The following is a 20531-nucleotide window of genomic DNA, read 5'->3' on the forward strand; positions in this document are numbered from 1 at the left end:
ATAATCTAGCATACTATTTTAAATAATGAATGTTGATGTTAACAAGATAAATGAATACATTTTCTCATATATATTTCCTATAAACAGTGACAGTACAAAAATTGACCTACTTCCTGTAAAAACCTACCTGAAAAAGACTATATATAACTATAGTCTTTTTCCTAAATTTTACATCAGAATAATATTTTGTAAATAACAAATGTCAAAGGTCAAAGGGAATGATGTTTTGAATTATGAAACAGATGATTTTTGAAAAAGTGAAATGAGCTGTGCCATGAGAAAACCAACATCCGCACAGTCTGGTCAGGATTCATGCTGATCGCTTTCAAAGTCTATTGCAATTAGAGAAACTGTTAGGGAACAGCATGGATCCTGTGCGCAGGCTGGTCTGGATCCATGCTGGTCGCAAAGCCACTATGTTGGTTTTCTCATGGCACTGCTCAAATTATACATCAACACCCTATCTCTGAATACATATTAACTATTGTATGTAATAGTTTCTCTGTGACTTTCAACCTTGCAGCATTTTTTTTCTCCTTTCAACTGAAAAGGCTCTTAACTAAAGAGTTACAATTTTACGTGCAGATATTCACCTGGGTAATATGTAAAATGATATTTTAGGAAGTTTAAAGTTACAGTTACAAATAATAACATTTTGGCTACATAATTTAAAGATTTCAATTACTGGTAATTCCTAACTCAACTATAACGAAATATTTTTGTACTTTAGTATGCCCTCTTTTTTAGCAACATTCTTTGGACAAAAAATCAATTCCCCCTTGTCTGAAAATATCAGTCATAAAAAAGCTGTTACAAACTATAGCAAACTCTGAATACAGTATAAATATACAAAATACTTTGTGCATGAAACTTCTTATAGGCGGGCCGAAGATTAAAATACAAATATGACATTCTTACGGAACCGCCAAAGTCATTTAACATTCATTCTATTCCTAATTAACATTATTTATGTAACATTATTTTGTACAAAAAAAGTATCAAATGTTTATATATTACACATTTATAAATGAACAATTACTACATTATTACATTAATGTATATCAAAAGAAATATAATCTGTATTTCCAGAAGAAATATAATGTTAACTACATAATCTATATTCCGAAAGGAATATTATGTTAATTACATAATCTATATTCGAAAAGAAACATAATGTTAATTACATAATCTTTATTCCATAGTCAGTCTGACTGGAATAAAATTTATATTTTAATATATGAAACCTTTTTGCATTTTTGTACAGCTTTTAAACGTCCATTAGCAATACACAGCTTTACCCAATGAAAATCATGAAATATTCACAATTGCCGCCTTAAATAAAAATTGCTGGATGACTGTCATGCATCACGAGTACGAAATACCAATTTTTTTATACAACAATTTCTGTAATGCCCTTTATCTAAACAGTACTGTAATCAAATTACTTACATAGAAGCATTTTTTACCAAATATGGTGTCATATGCAAAATCTAAGACTAAATCAGAACAATCTAAATGTAATTATGTGATTATTTCACATTTTCATCGGCTTATTTTCACTACACAGCTCACTTTATACAGTTGAGTATTTTTTTTTCAAAACAGATCATTATTTAAGGGTTTCTTTTTTTTGATAACTGCCTCTTGTTCTCTAGCATTTTTAAAAAGAATTTTGTTACCTTCCACACTGAAGCATTTTAAACATATTCATGCTAAGCCAATTTTTACATTCTGTTGAAATTTATTAGAAATTTCACAAATCAATTCAATTACTTTCAATAGTGTTCTACCTTGCCCCTTTTAAAAGCTAGTCCAAAGCTATGAAGACAAGTTTTGGAACCAGTCACAAAACTTGGGCATCTGATTGGATAACTCTGGGCCTGATCTTCAAATTGACCGTTCTCTGACTGGTCTCCAAATTCAGATGTATAACCATTGGGCATGTTCTACAGCACAATCACTTTTCACATTTTTATCTTTAACAAAATTGTTAATGTACTTTTACTACACCCATAATGCTTCCGACTTAATAATTCACATCACAAAGTGAATGCAAGAGAAAATAAATTTTACTAATTTCATTCACACTGCCATCTGCAGTTACCATTGCACTTCCGAACTTTTCACACAAAATTGAATTATAACCTAGATACTGCAGTGGTAAATGAAATAAAGCTTTCCTTTGACCATGTCTTGTTTGTTTAATTTCTATCTGGACCTCCTTGGATGCAGCCATTGCTGGTCAGCATAAGGAACCACCTTCCCGTCTGTTTCACCAAAATTTTTTTTTTTAAGAGTCTAGGACAGGGAATCGAAATAGAGGCCGTTATGTCAGCACCTAGCACTTATGCCACAATGTCTATACAAAACTGCATCCCTGACAAAACCCTTCCCCCACACCTCTGAACCTAAAAAAGATTTCATAAATGATGCTAATCTATAACAGTCATTATTCTAGTAAATATAGGCTGTTTTGTGAATGTCTACATTTTTTGTCCCCGCACAAGGGAGAAAAATATTTTTCTTTAAAATGATATAACAATAACAATAGTATATCTACATATTACATATACATCTATATATAAAATTTTGTGTAACAATAACAACTTTTTTTAATATCTTCAACGTCTACCTCGGTGCGTTTACTGTGTTTTAACATATCATCATACAGTTTGTATACTGCTATACTTGTGTTACGAAAACTACACATCCATATTTGGCAATTATGTTAATGAGATAAATGCTGGTTCCCTTCCTTGTATACTGTATTATTGTAGATCCTCCAGATAGCTGAAGGGAATCAGGCCTTCTCTCCCATCTTTGCACATTGCCTTTACCCAGCCCATATCATCTTGGTCAGACAGTCTGGTAATTATATCACCTGAAAGATAAAAGCATAATTGAGCTGCGCCATGAGAAAACCAACATAGTGGCTTTGCGACCAGCATGGATCCAGACCAGCCTGCGCATCTGCGCAGTCTGGTCAGGATCCATGCTGTTCGCTAACAGTTTCTCCAATTCCAATAGGCTTTAAAAGCGAACAGCATGGAGCCTGACCAGACTGCGCGGATGCGCAGGCTGGTCTGGATCCATGCTGGTCGCACACCCACTATGTTGGTTTTCTCATGGCACGGCTCATATATTTGTGTCAGTAAACCTGTATAAAAACAAAGAAGACAAGTGGTGAGCTAGTGGTTGAGGTGTCGGTCACTCAACCAGGAGGTCATGGGTTGGACACTTTCTCATACAACAGAGTAGTGTTCTTTCCAAGGCTGAAGAGTGATTCAAATAAGTATAAAGAATAATTTCACATTCTGGAAGTATTTCAGGACAACTTTGCAAGTACTACGATCGCAGAGGAAGACCTCTATGAACAGTGACAAGCAGTAGCATGGGTGAGGAGCACTGCACTATGTACAGTTTGTAAGACTGAATCCTGCCAGTTACAGAGTTAAAGCCAGTGTCTTAATAACCCTTTACTGAAGTATTGACTGGAAGAAGTTGTTATGCATTTAAAAAAGATTCTGTTTTGAAAAACTTCCTCTATTATCAATGTCACCTTTTTTTTGGTACGGTTTTGAGCAGTAATGGAACAGTTTAGGTCATATGGCATCTTTACATCTATTAATGGTTGGGGAAGACCCTAGTTGCCTCTACGGCATTATTTCTGATATGGGCTGACCTCTGGATAGGATCACCTTTCGCAAGCCATCTGTATGGCTTTCTCACATGAAGCCATGAGCAGTGCTCAAACCACTTCAACAGTGTTCTTACAGTCAGATGATTCAAACTCTGAGCCTATTGACAAGGTGGCATCATAGGCCCCATTATTTAAACAGAAAGGTATTCAAACCGACCAAACAAATTTCCATCATAACCCTACCTGCTCCGGCACTTATTTCATCTTCCTCCTCCGCTTTGTACTCGTACAGCACCCTTGCCGGTACCGACATGCAGCCACCACTCCCTTGGGTCGGTACACTCCCTTGCGATCCATGCTCATCATCGGATTCTGCATCACCAAAAGGATTGCTCGCTACCTGTGGTGGCGCAGGAGCACTGTATAAATAGTAAACATGTAAATTATTTTAGGATGATAAGAACAAAGAAGCTGATTGGTCAATGTAGAAAACTGTATTTCAAAGTGACCAATCACAAGTTAATACACAAACTAATGTTCTACAACGATCTATATCTTAAGTCATCTCTAGCACGATCTAACTACATAGAGACATTTGAAATCTTACACATTTCCATCCAAGCAAACCTATTTATAGAACAACCGTAATGGAAGCATTAAGGAAATTCTACTATTTTCAGCAAGTTTATATACTACCATCAATTTTACATGCTACCAATACTTTGAAGAAAATCAACTTCTGCTGTTCTAGAGTAAAAGCTCAAGAAAAAACCCCTGGATATTTATAATCTTTTATTATAACCTGTTCAGACAGACTTAGATGACATTATCCCCGAATGCGTGAAATATTCGAGATGATGAGAAACTGTACAGTTTTTATAAAGTAACAATAACTGTCAAATAATTTCAGCAGAACTGACTTTTGCAATTAAATTTTTAAGCTTAGGTATATGTTAAATAACGTAAGGCACGAAAAAATTTAAATGAATAAAAAAATATGTGAGCATGTAAGATGTGAAAAAAAGCTGATAAAATGCATATATACGTGTGTATTGTAAACTGTAGGCATGCAGCAATACTTCATTCATTTTAATATGCAGGCTATTTTAAATTAAAAAATGCATGTGTTATTACTCAAAAAAACATTTCATTTATTTTACTTCAGTAGGAAATTACTTAACCAGTATGAGTTTCCTTTGATGCCAAAAATATACAGACTGCCAACAACTTATTTTGTTTTCATGAAATGTAAGTCCGACTGATTATGATGAGTAAATTATACATGTGCAAAATATCTTCAGTGACAATATTCACATCATAATGCATGTATCACCTCATATCAAACAATTCAATACATTTATTCTGTGCTATAGATCAATTCATCACTGAAACGAAAAATGCAGATTCCCATACACAAACATCAAATAATTATGCAGTATCTGTGCTTGCTGATGTAAAATGCACGTCAAGCTTGCAGATGTAAAATGCACGTCAAGCTTGCTGATGTAAAATGCACGTCAAGAAGCATCGGAAAGTCAAACAAACATTGTAAAAGCAACAGTTTTATGTCATTCGCAGCTGAAAGTGAAAACAATTCACATCTTAAGTTTGATGGCAATCAACTATCTTGATAAAAAATACTGGCAAATTTACTTTTCCGGTTTTCATGACAAAACTTGAACTTCCAAAGCTCTTTTTTTAATACTTAATTCATGGCGGAAGACGCTTAAGTCACTAGTAACTGCCTTCTGAACATTTTTTATCATTTTAACACACGGAATGTTTCTTCTAATAAGATTAGTGGATGAAAATAAAATATATCTCAAAGCTACATCTACAACAAGACTGAGATTTTGGAGTAAAAGGAACATACACTTTAAGTTCAAGATCAGTTAGCAAAAGTATTATGTAACTAAAGTTCTTCTCTCAATTTGAACATATACCCGTAATCAAAACAGAATTTACAATCAAAACCATTCAGAACTTTCTCATCCTACACTATATTATAATTCAATAGTCTTGTTTGTTTAACAATCTTCATATTGAATAATTGAACTAACCCATTATCATCTGGACGATGAAATTTGATTTCCTTTGCGACCCAGTGTAATCTATGATCAGCCTGCCATCTGCAGCTGATCAAGACTGCACTGTTCACTAAACAGTCAGTATCTTTTTGGTAAGCACCCCTTTTAACAGTTAATGGTACTGTCCAAATTGAAAGATGGACAAGTTCATTATAGAAATTCAGCAGGGAAAGGGAAAGGGAAGGTTCTACAGCGGGCAATATTTTCCCAGAATCAATCAGATTTATGATAAATATAATTTAATTTCTTTAGGGAATTCAAACAACACAAATACATTAATCTATTATATTTCTGTCTATCCTTTAGAATGAAACATGATCTTAAAAACATCTTAGCTTATTAAGAGAGCAGCTTTTGACTTTAATTTTCCATTTGTGCAATAAAGTCTTAGGCAGACTTTTTAGAAGACAAGGTACTCGCATCCCTTTAAAGCTACTTGCCCAGTTTGGCTGAATTTTGTCAGCACGTTCATTTTTTTTGTTTGTTTGTTTTGGGTTTAACGCCGTTTTTCAACAGTATTTCAGTCATGTAACGGCGGGCAGTTAACCTAACCAGTGTTCCTGGATTCTGTACCAGTACAAACCTGTTCTCCGCAAGTAACTGCCAACTTCCCCACATGAATCAGAGGTGGAGGACTAATGATTTCAGACACAATGTCGTTTATCAAATAGTCACGGAGAACATACGCCCCGCCCGAGGATCGAACTCACGACCCCGCGATCCGTAGACCGACGCTCTACCTACTGAGCTAAGCGGGCGGGCTTTCAGCACGTTCATGTCCACCAAGTTTGGCATAGAATGCATATATGACAATGAAAAAATGGTAAACTGAGTGAACCTAAGAGTCAGTTCTCAGTCAAAAAAAGCAGGAAGAATGAAAATGTTCTCCATTATTTCAAAAAGTGTTGCAACGCTTTATCCCCTTCTGCACAATATTTTTGGGTATTTTAAAGGCTATCTGGCAAAAAATCATGTCAGTAAGTTTGTACAAACTGCTAGTTTTCCCTAATACCATTGTTTTATGGATTCCAGAGAAAGATATTTTTTTGCCTAAAATGTGCAAACGAGTCCCTGCCTAAAATGTGCAAACAAGTCCCTTTAACTTTATAAATTAACATATTATAAAATACACTGTTAGAATGAAAGTTTTGAAATCTTCTATGTTAGAGTATTAGTGAAAAGTAATATCAATTAACATATGTTGATTAAACTGGCAAACATACATACGATTTGCATAACAATACATTGCACATAAACAACCAAAAATCAGGCAAAACTTAAAATACAAATTTACAGGGCATTCCTTAAGTGGAAAAAAATATGCTAAACAAAATACACTTGATAATTTTTGCATTCAAACAAGGAAACGTAACATAACTACTATAAATAGTAACAGCATTCCAAAAATCATTCAAATATTTGTTTACTTGTCTATAGATTTATTTTCAGCATTCGTATTTGCATTGTCTTTCTCACCCTCAGTATCTACTTTTTCTTCACCGCCAAACGGATTTAACGACTCGTCATACGAGTCCTGCCTAGAAACACAACAGAATACACCAACGTTAACTGTCAAACACTGAACCTTAAATGATTTTTCACATATACTCATTCATCTTGCCCATTACAAGAAAAAAACATGAAGCTGCGTTCAATAAACGCTTGATGCCCCCGGTGGCATCCTTGTCAATACAAAGCAACCTAAGTCCAAAACGAGGTCAAGTTCAAGGTCAAACTGAGGTCAGGTGATGTCTGAAGATGAGGAATGGTCACAGGTTACATCTGCATTAGTATCAAATCATTCTAGTAAGGGGTATTGATGCTAGACGTAATGGTCCCATTTGGTTAACCTTATACGTACGGACAAACAGACGGACGGACGAACGAACGAACAGGGTAATCACTATATGCCTCCCGCATCAGTAGATGCCGGGGGCATAACAACTTTTAACTGTATGTGTTGCGATAATTTCTTTCGGCCACCTGTTTAATTCATTTGATACTTTTGACGAATAATAGTTTGGTAAGAGGCAATGTCCAGAAATTCATTATAACATGGTATACTTCTTCAAATGGCCAGATGAAAAACAATGTCCGTCATTATAATGGTCTTTCTGTAGTCAACTTAAAACATATAATTTTGAGAACTGGTCTAAGGAATTGATTCAATTAGCCGATATGAAATCTTGATCTAGGCAAGATGTTACTGAGCAGCTGTAAAAAGATGAATACTGCAACATAAAACGTTTTTTTTTTACTCATCAAATGACCACACTCCACTCCACATAACAATTTCACTTTCAAAATAGCAAAATAAACTTTGGTTTAAGTGCACTGACCCCTGTAGAAGGACAAGCTGTATGCCAGTTAACAGAACTGAAAGTATTGGGTTAATACTGATAATAATCATATGAAAGGAGAAGGCAGGCTCCAAGTTTACAAAACTGAGTCTGGAGACCAGTCACCAGAAAGCAGCAATGTCATTGGCTAATTTCAAAAACTGTGTTAAGAAACTACCAATCAGACGCCGCCGCTCTGAGACTGGTCCCTTAACTCAGTTTCTGAAAACTAACATCAGTCAACAGTATCTTTAAGCGTCATTAATTCTGTTCCTCTGAGCAAGATACAGGTTAAGACATATAGTGTATGAACAATAGGTAATGTCCCTGAAATACCGCAACCAAAACGCAGAACTGGTTCCACAGATACTTGAGCCGTGCCATGAGAAAACCAACATAGTCGCTTTGCGACCAGCATGGATCCAGACCAGCCTGCGCATCCGCGCAGTCTGGTCAGGATCCATGCTGTTCGCTTTTAAAACCTACTGCAATTAGAGAAACCGTTAGCGAACAGCATGGATCCTGACCAGACTGTGCGGATGCGCAGGCTGGTCTGGATCCATGCTGGTCGCAAACACACTATGTTGATTTTCTCATGGCACGGCTCACTTCTTTTTTCTTCTCCTATGCCTACATGGGTTATAACATACAACTGACCAAGAAAAAAAACAAAACACACACCTGCATAAAATGAAAATTTTCACTAAACTTATTACAACAGTACAATATCCATGTATAATATGGAAAAAAGGTAAAAAAAACAAAAAAACAGCACGTCCACAAGATAAACTCTATGCTAAAATATGAAAATAAACCAAAATGTGTATACAGAAAGGTACATCAGTGCACCGGTAAATGACAAGACCTATTTCTTTATTTGGAAATGTAAGTCATTTTTTCTTCTCCCGTTTTTGGACTTTTCAATGTAACTCATTTACTGATCAACCATTTACTGCATACCAAGTTGCAAAATAAATTCATTTTATGTACTGACATTGTGTATCAATTAACACTGTCATGGTGAATGGAAGACAATCTAGTGCACACATCACAACATGTTACAGTGACACAAACTCCAGGCTCAAAACGCTGCTCTTTTCAAACCGACAATTTAGCCAGAATTCGTAATGTTTAATTGTTTGTTTTTGGTTTAACACTGTTTTTCAACTGTATTTCAGTCATGTAACGGCGGGTAGTTAACCTAACCAGTGCTCCTGGATTCTGTACCAGTACAAACCTGTTCTCCGCAAGTAACTGCCAACTTCCCCACATGAATCAGAGGTGGAGGAGTAATGATATCAGACAATGTTGTTTATCAAATAGTCACGGAGAACATATGCCCCACCCGAGGATCAAACTCACGACCCCACGATCCGTAGACCAACGCTCTTACCTACTGAGCTAAGCAGGCGGGCTAATGTTTAACTGTTATCAGTGTCAAGTTCAATGTCAACCTTGACCTATGACCTGCAAAACAATAGTGTCATCTACTACCCATAGACGAGTGTCCTATGAAGATTGACCATTGTAAGCAAAAGCATTCTTTAGTTACTGATAAGAAATTATAATATTTCAAATGGTATTTCAACCTATATACAACCATGTCTGGTAACCTGTAACAGTCATTGAGAATTGTCAACACTGACTGAAGTACAGTGATAAATCATTCCAAGGTAGTTAACTTTTTATATCTTCAAACTGCCAAAAGTTATCTTTTCTCAACACAAAAAGTTCCACAGCTGTATTGAGCCTGGTTTTGATACATGTATTATCTATTTTATACACAAAAACGTCTATATGTGATCATATATATATTACCCCCAGCCAAAATTATTGTCGAATAAGCTGTAAATGGGAATGTGGTATTACTTTATATACATGTATAACTACATAATATATTCTAAGAGAGTAGAATAATAAAACACAATAAATAGTAATATAAAACTGCTATACACTTTTCAAAAAATAAATTGTATACCATGATATTATTATTTAAATTCTTTTGAATTTTAAAGGCGTACACTAGAGTCTCTGTATAGCAGATGGGCGAAATTTTTCCTAAAAACAGAATTTCTTCAAACTTTGGATATTGAAGGACAATCATCTAAGAAACAAAGACATGCAATAAAAGTCATAGGTCACCAGTTTTGAAAGAGTTATCTGCCCTTGAAAACAGCATTTCTCCTAATTCTATTATTAGGAAAAGTTTTGCTCATCTCATATACAGTCTCTAGCATACGCCTTTAAAGCTCATGGTACCTGCCAAAATGGCTTTTTCATGAGAACATTGATGTACAAATTGCAAACTTTTAAAATAAAATTACATTTAGTTTTTATTTATTCCATTTGACTAAAGCAACCAAAAAATATAAGAAAATCAGTCCTGTCCAAAATAAGTTATAAAGAGACTAACACGTTCATGGTATACAATTTCTGTCTACTTAGATATACAGCTCCATTCCTTTACAAATTCAAAGCAATCTAGTATAGAATTATGTTTGCAAAGATGCTTCTGCAAAATCCTAGAATGATGTCTTGTGGCAACTCAAACATTTTCAAGTAAAGTGAATTAACAAGAAAATAGCAGAGATCATAATATATTTTAGAAAGCTTTATACAAATGGCAATATAAAATGCATTGATTTCTGATACTGCTGTGTTTCAAAGCAAGAGAATACTTCTGAATCAAGGAAATTATAGGGAAGATCAAATATTTTCTTAAATCTTTATAGACCACTTTTCTATATTAAATGCAAATTTTGTCTACAAGTATCACTATTTTGAATTCACCAGTCTTTTTTGCCTACACACTGGGGAAAGACAGTCAACATATCTGCATCGTGATATCACAGACTACTGTGAAATCATTAATATTCGTGGGGGACTAATTTTCGTGGATTTCGTGGTTGACTCAATCCACGAAAAATAATCCCAACGAACAAGTAAAATTTCCATTCATTTTATGTTCAAAAGTTGAAATCCATGAATACATATCCCCAAGAAATTGCTGTTTTGAACAAAACCACGAAATTTCATGCCCACGAAATTAAATGATTTTACAGTATTTACAGAATTCCTGTGCACAATTTACGATTTATTGCATCTCCTAAAATGTTAAAACCACATTAAGCATAGGTAAGAAAAGTGACATTCCTCAGCCCCAAGGACAAGGAAGATCACGTTTTCTCATTCCCTGTCAATGAGCTTGAGAAAACCCTGCTTCATACAGAGAGACATGTAGGATCCTTAGTGTCTCCTTCAATGGGTCAGTAAGTAAGAATGAGTATAGTTTTCCTATTTCCAAACTTGTAACTATTGTGCAGAACATCCTAAAGTGTATAACAGTCTTACATGTTGATGTAGTCAGAACACAGAGTAATCAAAGCAGAGAAAGGATGTGATACAGTCACCAGTAAAGCATACTTTAGCAATTCCCAAATAAAAATAAAAACATATATGAATAAAAGGTGAATTTATTGAATACACAGTTATTCCTGAATAAGAGCTGTATCTTTTGAAGAAATACCATATTTCAAGCGATAATATTTCTTTTACTTCAAGAATATAACCATAACCAAGCTTCAAGCATTATGTTTTCAGTACTAGCTTATGACAGGGCGGCCAACTCACTCAACTTATCGGTATAATACAAACGGAGTAAATCGCTCGATTCAGGTATAATTCTTACCTATATTTTCCATATTACTTGATAGATTTTAATAATACTAGATGCACACAGGCAACATGTCCAATCCACCCTTTGACCTCTAACAGTGACGTTGACCTTTGAGACAGAGTCAGTCTCACCGAGTTCAACATTCATACAAAATATAAACAAGATTCCTTAATGCATGTCAAAGTTATGGGTCAGACAAGATCTGACATGACCTTCGACCTCCAACTGTGACCTTGACCTTTGAGGTAGGAACCTGGGTTTGCACATAACACTCTGTCTCACTGAGGTTAACATTCATGCCAAATATAAACAAAATTGCTCCATGCATGTCAAAGTAATGGTACGGACAAACAAATCTGGATGGACACACGCACATACACCAAACAGCCATTTGGACAACTATGTCTTCGCTTCTGCAAGCGGGTTAGACAATAAAAAGCAGCAAAATTTTAAAAATTGGTGCTTTCTTGCCACAAAGCATGTTCCAGAAATTTTTGGTACTTTTCTCAAACACTTCGCCCATATGTTTATTTCATGGTCCAAATGTATTGATAAGGTACACACAGGAATTGGGGTGAAGCATTTGATGACAGTATTAAGTGCAGAGGACATTTTGTGCCGAGGAAAGCACTGTTTTCTTTTGTCTTTGACATTTTTTATTTCATTAACATCCATAAGTTACACGGAAATCACAAACATGTTACATGAATCGAGTGATTGTCCCCTTGTGTACGATATTAAAAAAGTCACATGGGTTGGGCAACCTGTATGGATATATACATGTAGTTCGTTACGACATTATTTACAGCAGACGAGTAGAATGCAAGACGATTTTCGCAAGCTACCATAAAAACACCTGAAACTATCTTCAGAAAGGCAAGAAATATAATATAACATAATATCCTATCGACCATTACCATTAATTTCCCATTCCTTTAGTATATACATATAACAAATTCCCAAAATATACCTGACTGTAGGACAGGATTACAAACAGGCGACAGGACAATACATACCTGGAAGCATTCGTATTCACTGTATCGGACGTTTCTGCCACCGTGTTGTTGTAGCCCTGTTGTGATGAATGAGATTGCTGGGAGTGAGTTGAGGTACGGCTAGTTTGTCGGTTGTTCGTGGTGGATGATGTTGACGGAACAAAGTGGTCCGGGTTCTGTTTGATGCTGGTTATAGTGATGCCACCCTCGCTTGTCGAAATCTGTGACTTCTTCTCCTTACCGTGTATGGGTTTTAAATCTGGTGAATACTCCTGTATAACATTTTAATTACTTTATATATACTTGGTGTACCGATTACCGGTGTATTAATGATTGATCTATCACAATATGCCTGATGCGACTATGCTTACTTAAAATCTCACTCATTTTTATGAAAAATCTTTTTCCCCACATTAAAGTTTAATTTTATTCACCAGAGAAAACATTTATTGGAAAGAATAGGTCATATTATAACAGACCGTGGGTGCCATCTGGGATATTTACAGTTACCAATTACTGGTGGAATTGTGGGAAATAATGCTACTGCACTAAACTTCCATCCAGAAGCACAAAAATAACAAGAAAACAAAGCTGAATGTTTTGGGTACTGGATTTTTTAATCTGCTGCAAACAAAAACTGTAAATTATAACATACAAAATGACTAAAAGTAAATAAATTTTTTCACAAAGAGAAATTTGTCACATTTTTCAGTAAAAAAGCATAGATAAGCTAGACTTATCGCATTCAGTAACTTAAACACAGTGGTGACACAAGAATTCCTCATGTTTCCTCAAAATTTTCACATTACAACAGTATTTAAGGTGTGTCCAGTGACCACACTTATCACATTGTCCCCACTGTACAAGTTCCAACGTGTCCGTCATGTTCATGGGCTCTGGCGTGAACTTTCCACAAACGCAACACAGGTCCTTTTCAGTGATATCCTCACTATCAAGGTCTTCCTCTGACTCCAAACTGTTACTGTCACCAGATGGACCAGGGATTGGTGACAACGGTGCTTTTTGTACTCTCTTTGTGCTTTTCTTTGGCACATCTTTCTCCCCAGATGGACCAGGTAATTCTAATACATTTTTGTCTTTTATGGTGACTTCAATTTCAACTGGAGTCATCAACATCTTCTTTGATGGCGATGATAAATCACACGTGATGGTAGCTCTCCTCTTTCTTGTACCCTCTGAAGTCTCCAGCACTTTCAATATTTTCTTACTGTCAAAGAATGATACATGCTCAGCAGGTTCAAGATTGTCACTGATGGACTGTTCTTCCTCACCTGTGCTTCCAATAGAAATTGTAGATGGAGCAGTCTTTGCAGTACCTATGGATCTCCGTTGGGGTTTAGCTAAAGTAAAGTCCGGGTTCCGTCTCTTGAATCCTGTATACCATGATGCAGCAAACTCAGGGTCACTCTGTTTTTTTCTTCCTAATGTCACAGCCCATTCAAATGCCAAGCTGAGAAATTCAGCACGGGTGTAACCATACCCAATGCTTGCCATATCACTGCTATGTTCGACTAATTTCTGCTCCTCCTGTGCAGTGAATATAGGAGATGGTCCACAGCTAGGCAGGTTTTCTTTCTCCCCTGTCACTGGCTGGATACCCAGGGTTCTATCACGTAGAGTGGACTCTGGTATACCGTATAACCTGGCTGCCTTGTACACAGACATCCCAGAACTGACTACATCCTCATATGCCTTTGCTATCAGCCCTGCATCATACTGTCGTTTTTTCTTGGTAACCTTGCCAGTTGTTGGTACCTGCAATGAAAATAAACAAAGAAAACTTACCACATGCAAAAAGCATTTGAATGCATTTTGGTTTCTTAATTTTTAACAGTAACAAATCCGAAGTTTAGTCCAGTAGCAGTCGCAAAATAACGTCAAAAGGCGCATGTGTGAGGCAGTACGTGATGACATCATTTACAGGAAGGGGATTCCTTCTGTCAAAATTTGTTTGGTGAATTATTCTTTATTCATCAAGTGATATTGATGTTTATGAATGAAATAAGTAAGAAAAATATATATTCCATCAATTCATATTAAACAAATAACTTACCCTTAGGAAGGACATATTTCACGGAAGATTTACTTTTGACGCAAGTCGTGTAATTTTGAAACAAAGAATTCCAGAAATACTCTTCAGGAAGTAAATATTCGGATATTTGGGATTCCACCAGTAATCGGTAACCATCAGTATTTAGTAAGGTGGGGATACACTGGAACATTAGGCGTAAAACTCAAATTTTGAAGTAGTGGGTCAATAAAAATTTCAAAATTATTTCATCCACTGGGCTCGGTTGTTCGAAACTTAAACAGACTGTTAAACTAATTGCCTGTCAAATTTTGGATAAAAATACTAGTCTTGGTGGGAAACACTAGCATGATGTTTTAATTTTATTGTAAAGGCGTTGTAGTGTTTATAATCCTTGAACCATTCATTTGTTTTTCTAAGTTTTCTAAATGTCGAAATATTACTATAAAAGTTAATCGACTGTTAGCTTAATCAACTGTTAAAGTTTCGAACAACTGGGTCTGTTGGCTAAATAACATGCTGTTAAGGCTAGTTGGTATAAATTGAATATCTCAGGTATGAACATAGCAAAACTATTACTGTTATATCCAGGGCACCATTTACACAAATTATTTCAAGTCTGTATAATCCTGTTTCATTAAGTCTAACTAAATCATGACTTAATTTGCTCTATTTTGCTTAAACATGCATAAAATCAAAATATTTCTTATTGAAATACAGGAAAGTCACAAAATTTTCACAAAATCATTTTCTATTCTTAAGTTCTGATTGCTAACACCGAATATTATATTACCTCAAATACTGGCCAAGCCATAGCCATATCAGCACCATGATTGTTTGACCACCAGCGGAGATCTTTGTCTGCATCTGTATTACTTATTGTGGAATGGAGCGTTGTGTATACTGATGAATATCTGAAATCACAAAAATAAGCATTTAAATATTTCATTAATTACCCTGCTAAATTTCTATAATGAACTTGTCCATCTTTCAATTTGGACAGTACCATTAACGGTTAAAAGGGGTGCTTACCAAAAAAGATGCTGACTAACTGGCCAACAGTGCAGACTATGATCAGACTGCACAGATGTGCAGGCTGATCTTGGGTCTGCACTGGTTGCAAAGGCAGTATCACTTGACTTGCCGCCAGCAGGCTAAAGGTTAATGCAGTTATTTTCAAATTCAAGCCAAATTAAACTAACTATATCAATAAAATCAGATACAAAAATTTGTAAAGATCATGGACACACAGAATTAGCAATCTTCCAGTGTTATTTTGCTGCAGCATCTCAATGTTTATGTCAAGAAAGATGTAACTTTATATCTAGTAAACATAACATATGTATAGCAGATCCTTGTATTACCACATGTCTGCTAAGAATTGCCTGATAAACAGCTGTTGATGAATATCATTAAGCCACCAACTACACATCACTCCACATCTAAAACTTCAGATTTTAGTATTATATTTCGAAAGTGCCTGGTCAAATTGTGTAAATAGCATGAAAAGTTTTTATTTCAACATCTCCGAAACTTATTGATCATTCACACATATACATGCACAACATTGCCATCTCTCTAGTATTTGCGGAACATGTATTCTTTCTAAACTTTATACAATCATACTGTCCAGGAGTCATTATGTGTACTTGAAGAAGGTGCTTGTGTATAAAGTCAATAAAAGCAAAATCAGGGTGTAGCACTCATTCAAGAATTTTATGTTGAACTTCAGACTTTACTATTTTGAGCCAGGGTATGAAATGGTAAAATTCCTTGCCAAAATTACTTGTAAGTCACAGCATACAACAATCTGACTAAAATACATCTCCAATTAACGCTACGCACATTGGATCTGGAAACGTGCTATTGATAGCCTCATATTGATGACCCTTCCGTTAGCCAATCCGAGCCTTACTTACAACATTCTGTATGTGATAGTAGATGTTTAAACAAGAGCTGTCGGAGGACAGCAACGCTCGACTATTCAACAGCCTTGTCAATTGAATGAATACAAAAGTTGAAAAAGGGGCATAATTTTGTAAAATGCAAAGTAGAGGTATTGAACCTCTGTACTGCATGTCATATCATGACAGTGAACAAGTGTGTGAAGTTTCAATCCTTTCCAATTTGTGGATACTGAGATACCAGCTTACATACAAAAACTTAACAAAAAATGCTAAGTCAAAGGGGCATAATTTTGTAAAAATGCCAAGTAGAGTTATGGGACCTTCACAGTGCATGTTAGATCATGACAGTGAACAAGTGTGTGAAGTTTCAATCCATTCCAATTAGTGGATACTGAGATATCAGATTACATACAAAAATTTAACCAAAAACTGCTAAGTCGAAAAAGGGGCATAATTTTGAAAAAAAAAGAGAGTAGAGTTATGGGACTTGCTTAGTGCATGTCAGATCATGATAGTGAACAAGTATGTGAAGTTTCAATCCATTCCCATTAGTAAGTACTGAGATACCAGCTTACATACAAAACCTTAACCAAAATTTCTAAGTCGAAAAGGGGCATAATTTTGTAAAAAAGCAAAATAGAGTTATGGAACCTGTGCAATGTAGATCAGTTCATCACAGTGAATAAGTGTGTGAAGTTTCAATCCATTCCCACAAGTGGTTACTGAGTTACCAGCTTACATACAAAACCTTAACCAAAAATTTCTAAGTCGAAAAAGGGGCATAATTTTGTAAAAAAGCAAAATAGAGTTATGGAACCTGTGCAATGTAAGTCAGTTTGTCACAGTGAATAAGTGTGTGAAGTTTCAATCCATTCCCACAAGTGGTTACTGAGATACCAGCTTACATACAAAACCTTAACCAAAATCGGGACGCGGACGCGGACGCATGGGCGAGTGCAATAGCTCACTATTCTATGAATAGTCGAGCTAAAAATCTATATTTAGCCTGGATTTTTAATATTTACAATTCTTATGACAACCACATTGTGACTACCCCTCGTGTTTTGAGAGATCATATGTCATGGTACGGACTTGGTCATGCAAGGTGTCAGACAGCCGGTTACCTCAGTCGGTAGGGCACTCACCCTGTAAGCCAGGGGTCCCGGGTGGCTTGACTGCACATTTTTCTCATCCTTTGACATTCGACACTATTCTGATTGTTCAGCCAAATGCTTGTTGAAACAAGTCGTCTGATTGGTTCAAATAAAATTAGATTTGCAAAAATAAAAAAAGCAATATCGGAAATCCAAAATATACAGAAGACGAATGTGAATGGGTCATTCTCAGATCTTTGTTTAGAAGATTGAGTACTTTAGTCAGATTGCAGCGTACAGATTATTTTTTTTCCTAAATTCCACATGACTGACCAATGAAAATCCTTGTATCTATAAGAACATATTCTTACCTTGAATCTACAGAGAGGTCTAAACATTGATGAATATCAAACATTATCTTCTTGAAAAAATCTATTCTTTGTCTCTCAAAAGCTTGACATTTTTCAAACACCTGAAAGCAGTGATATCATATATATATAAATACATGTAGTTCAAGCTGTGCAAAAACCATTTCTGCTAAACATAATTTCATAACTAAGAACCATGAATCAAAGTTTACTACATTTAAATCTGTTTAAACTGTTGCAAAAACAAAGAATAACCATATACTATGTATCATAAAACACAACCAGTTAACTTATAAAGACTTAAATTTGAATGCTGAAATGCAATTTGCGTAAACATTACAGCTTCCCACTGCCAGGGAAGCCATGGAATCTGGTTCAAGATCCCCAAAGGAAACAAGAGGACCATGATGGTCCTGAATCGCTCACCTATCCCCACATGACCCAGTGTTGAACTGAGTATGACGTCGTTATTTCTATTATTTAACATAGTGACCTAGTTTTTGAGCACATGTGACCTAGATATCATCAAGATAAAAAATTCTGACCAATTTTCATGAAGATCCATTGAAAAATATGGCCTCTAGAGAGGTCACAAGGTTTTTCTATTATTTGACCTAATGACCTAGTTTTTGAAGGCACGTGACCCACTTTTAAACTTGACCTAGATATCATCAAGGTGAACATTCTCACCAATTTTCATGAAGATCTCGTGAAAAATATGGCCTCTAGAGAGGTCACAAGGTTTTTCTATTTTTAGACCTACTGACCTAGTTTTTGACCGCACATGACCCAGTTTCGAACCTGATCTAGATATCATCAAGGTGAACATTCTGACCAATATTCATGAAGATCTTATGAAAAATATGGCCTCTAGAGAGGTCACAAGGTTTTTCTATTTTTAGATCTACTGACCTAGTTCTTAATCCCACGTGACCCAGTTTCGAACATGATCTAGATATCATCAAGGTGAACATTCTGACCAATTTTCCTGAAGATCCATTGAAAAATATGGCCTCTAGAGAGGTCACAAGGTTTTTCTATTTTTAGACCTACTGACCTAGTTTTTGACCGCACGTGACCCAGTTTGGGACTTGACCTAGATATCATCAAGCTGAACATTCTCACCAATTTTCATGAAGATCCATTGAGAAATATGGCCTCTAGAGAGGTCACAAGGTTTTTCTATTTTTAGACCTACTGACCTAGTTTTTGATCCCACATAACCTAGTATCGAACTTGACCTAGATATCATCAAGGTAAACATTCTGACCAATATTCATGAAGATCTCATGAAAAATATGGCCTCTAGAGAGGTCACAAGGTTTTTCTATTTTTAGATCTACTGACCTAGTTTTTACCCCCACGTGACCCAGTTTCGAACTTGACCTAGATATCATCAAGCTGAACATTCTGACCAATTTTCATGAAGATCCATTGAGAAATATGGCCTCTAGAGAGGTCACAAGGTTTTTCTATTTTTAGACCTAATGACCTAGTTTTTGACCCCACGTGACCCAATTTCGAACTTGACCTAGATATCATCAAGGTGAACATTCTGACCAATATTCATGAAGATCTCATGAAAAATATGGCCTCTAGAGAGGTCACAAGGTTTTTCTATTTTTAGACCTACTGACCTAGTTTTTGTCCCCACGTGACCCAGTTTAAAACTTGACCTAGATATCATCAAGGTGAACATTCTGACCAATTTTCATGAAGATCTTGTGAAATATATGGCCTCTAGAGAGGTCACAGGGTTTTTCTATTTTTAGACCTACTGACCTAGTTTTTGATGGCACGTGACCCAGTTTCGAACTTGACCTAGATATCATCAAGGTGAACATTCTGACCAACTTTCATAAAGATCCCATGAAAAATGTGACCTCTAGAGTGGTCACAAGCAAAAGTTTACGGACGGACGCACGCACGCACGGACGGACGACGGACGCCGCGCGATCACAAAAGCTCACCTTGTCACTTTGTGACAGGTGAGCTAAAAAAAATCAAGCCAGTAGTTTCAGAGAAGATCCTTAAAATTTTCTGTTCAGCCATACAGAGAAACTTGACACCAATCATCTAACAGCCATGTGAGCAGGTGAGCTAAAAAGCTATACAAATACAATGTCAAATATTTTCTATTACATTACTTGGGATTCTTTTGGCAGGATAACTAACCAAATACAAGAAAAATAATATACTTTTGTATACAGCAGCCATACATGACATTTAATACCGAGGTCAGACACAGAATACAGCATTGAGACTGGCTTTTGAAAACTTTTTCACTCTATCTATTGTTACATAAAGTGTTACACCATACCTCAGTTATTATCTTCTATCTCTTTTGAGTGATATCAATTCTAATACAGATCTTC

General features: G+C 35.8%; 1 protein-coding gene and 1 long non-coding RNA gene across 15 annotated transcripts in view; both read right to left on the reverse strand.

The window, feature by feature from the left end:
• Positions 1-377: 377 nt before the first annotated feature.
• LOC123537616 (protein kinase C and casein kinase substrate in neurons protein 2-like) overlaps positions 378-20531 on the reverse strand; it is a 62892-nt gene continuing 42738 nt past the window's right edge. For 9 of the 14 annotated variants that reach the window (XM_045321441.2, XM_045321446.2, XM_045321443.2 and 6 more), the window contains 3 exons: positions 18160-18260; positions 15581-15701; positions 13330-14513 (listed from right to left, as the gene is read on the reverse strand). In XM_045321441.2, coding sequence (XP_045177376.2) covers positions 13491-14513; positions 15581-15701; positions 18160-18260 — 1245 coding nt within the window. In that variant the 3' untranslated portion in view covers positions 13330-13490. Of the gene's footprint in view, positions 2882-3883; positions 4060-7154; positions 7266-9884; positions 9912-12758; positions 13010-13329; positions 14514-15580; positions 15702-18159; positions 18261-20531 lie in introns of those variants that run through there. The other 5 variants (XM_053529001.1, XM_053529002.1, XM_053529003.1 and 2 more) reach the window with 4 other exon arrangements.
• On the reverse strand, positions 17086-18031 carry LOC128550275 (uncharacterized). Its single transcript, XR_008368190.1, has 2 exons — positions 17443-18031; positions 17086-17278 (listed from the first exon to the last, which is right to left on the reverse strand). It is a non-coding gene; the product is annotated as an uncharacterized LOC128550275 (long non-coding RNA).

This window comes from Mercenaria mercenaria, chromosome 17 (genome assembly GCF_021730395.1).
Source record: "Mercenaria mercenaria strain notata chromosome 17, MADL_Memer_1, whole genome shotgun sequence".
NCBI classification, from domain to species: domain Eukaryota; kingdom Metazoa; phylum Mollusca; class Bivalvia; order Venerida; family Veneridae; genus Mercenaria; species Mercenaria mercenaria.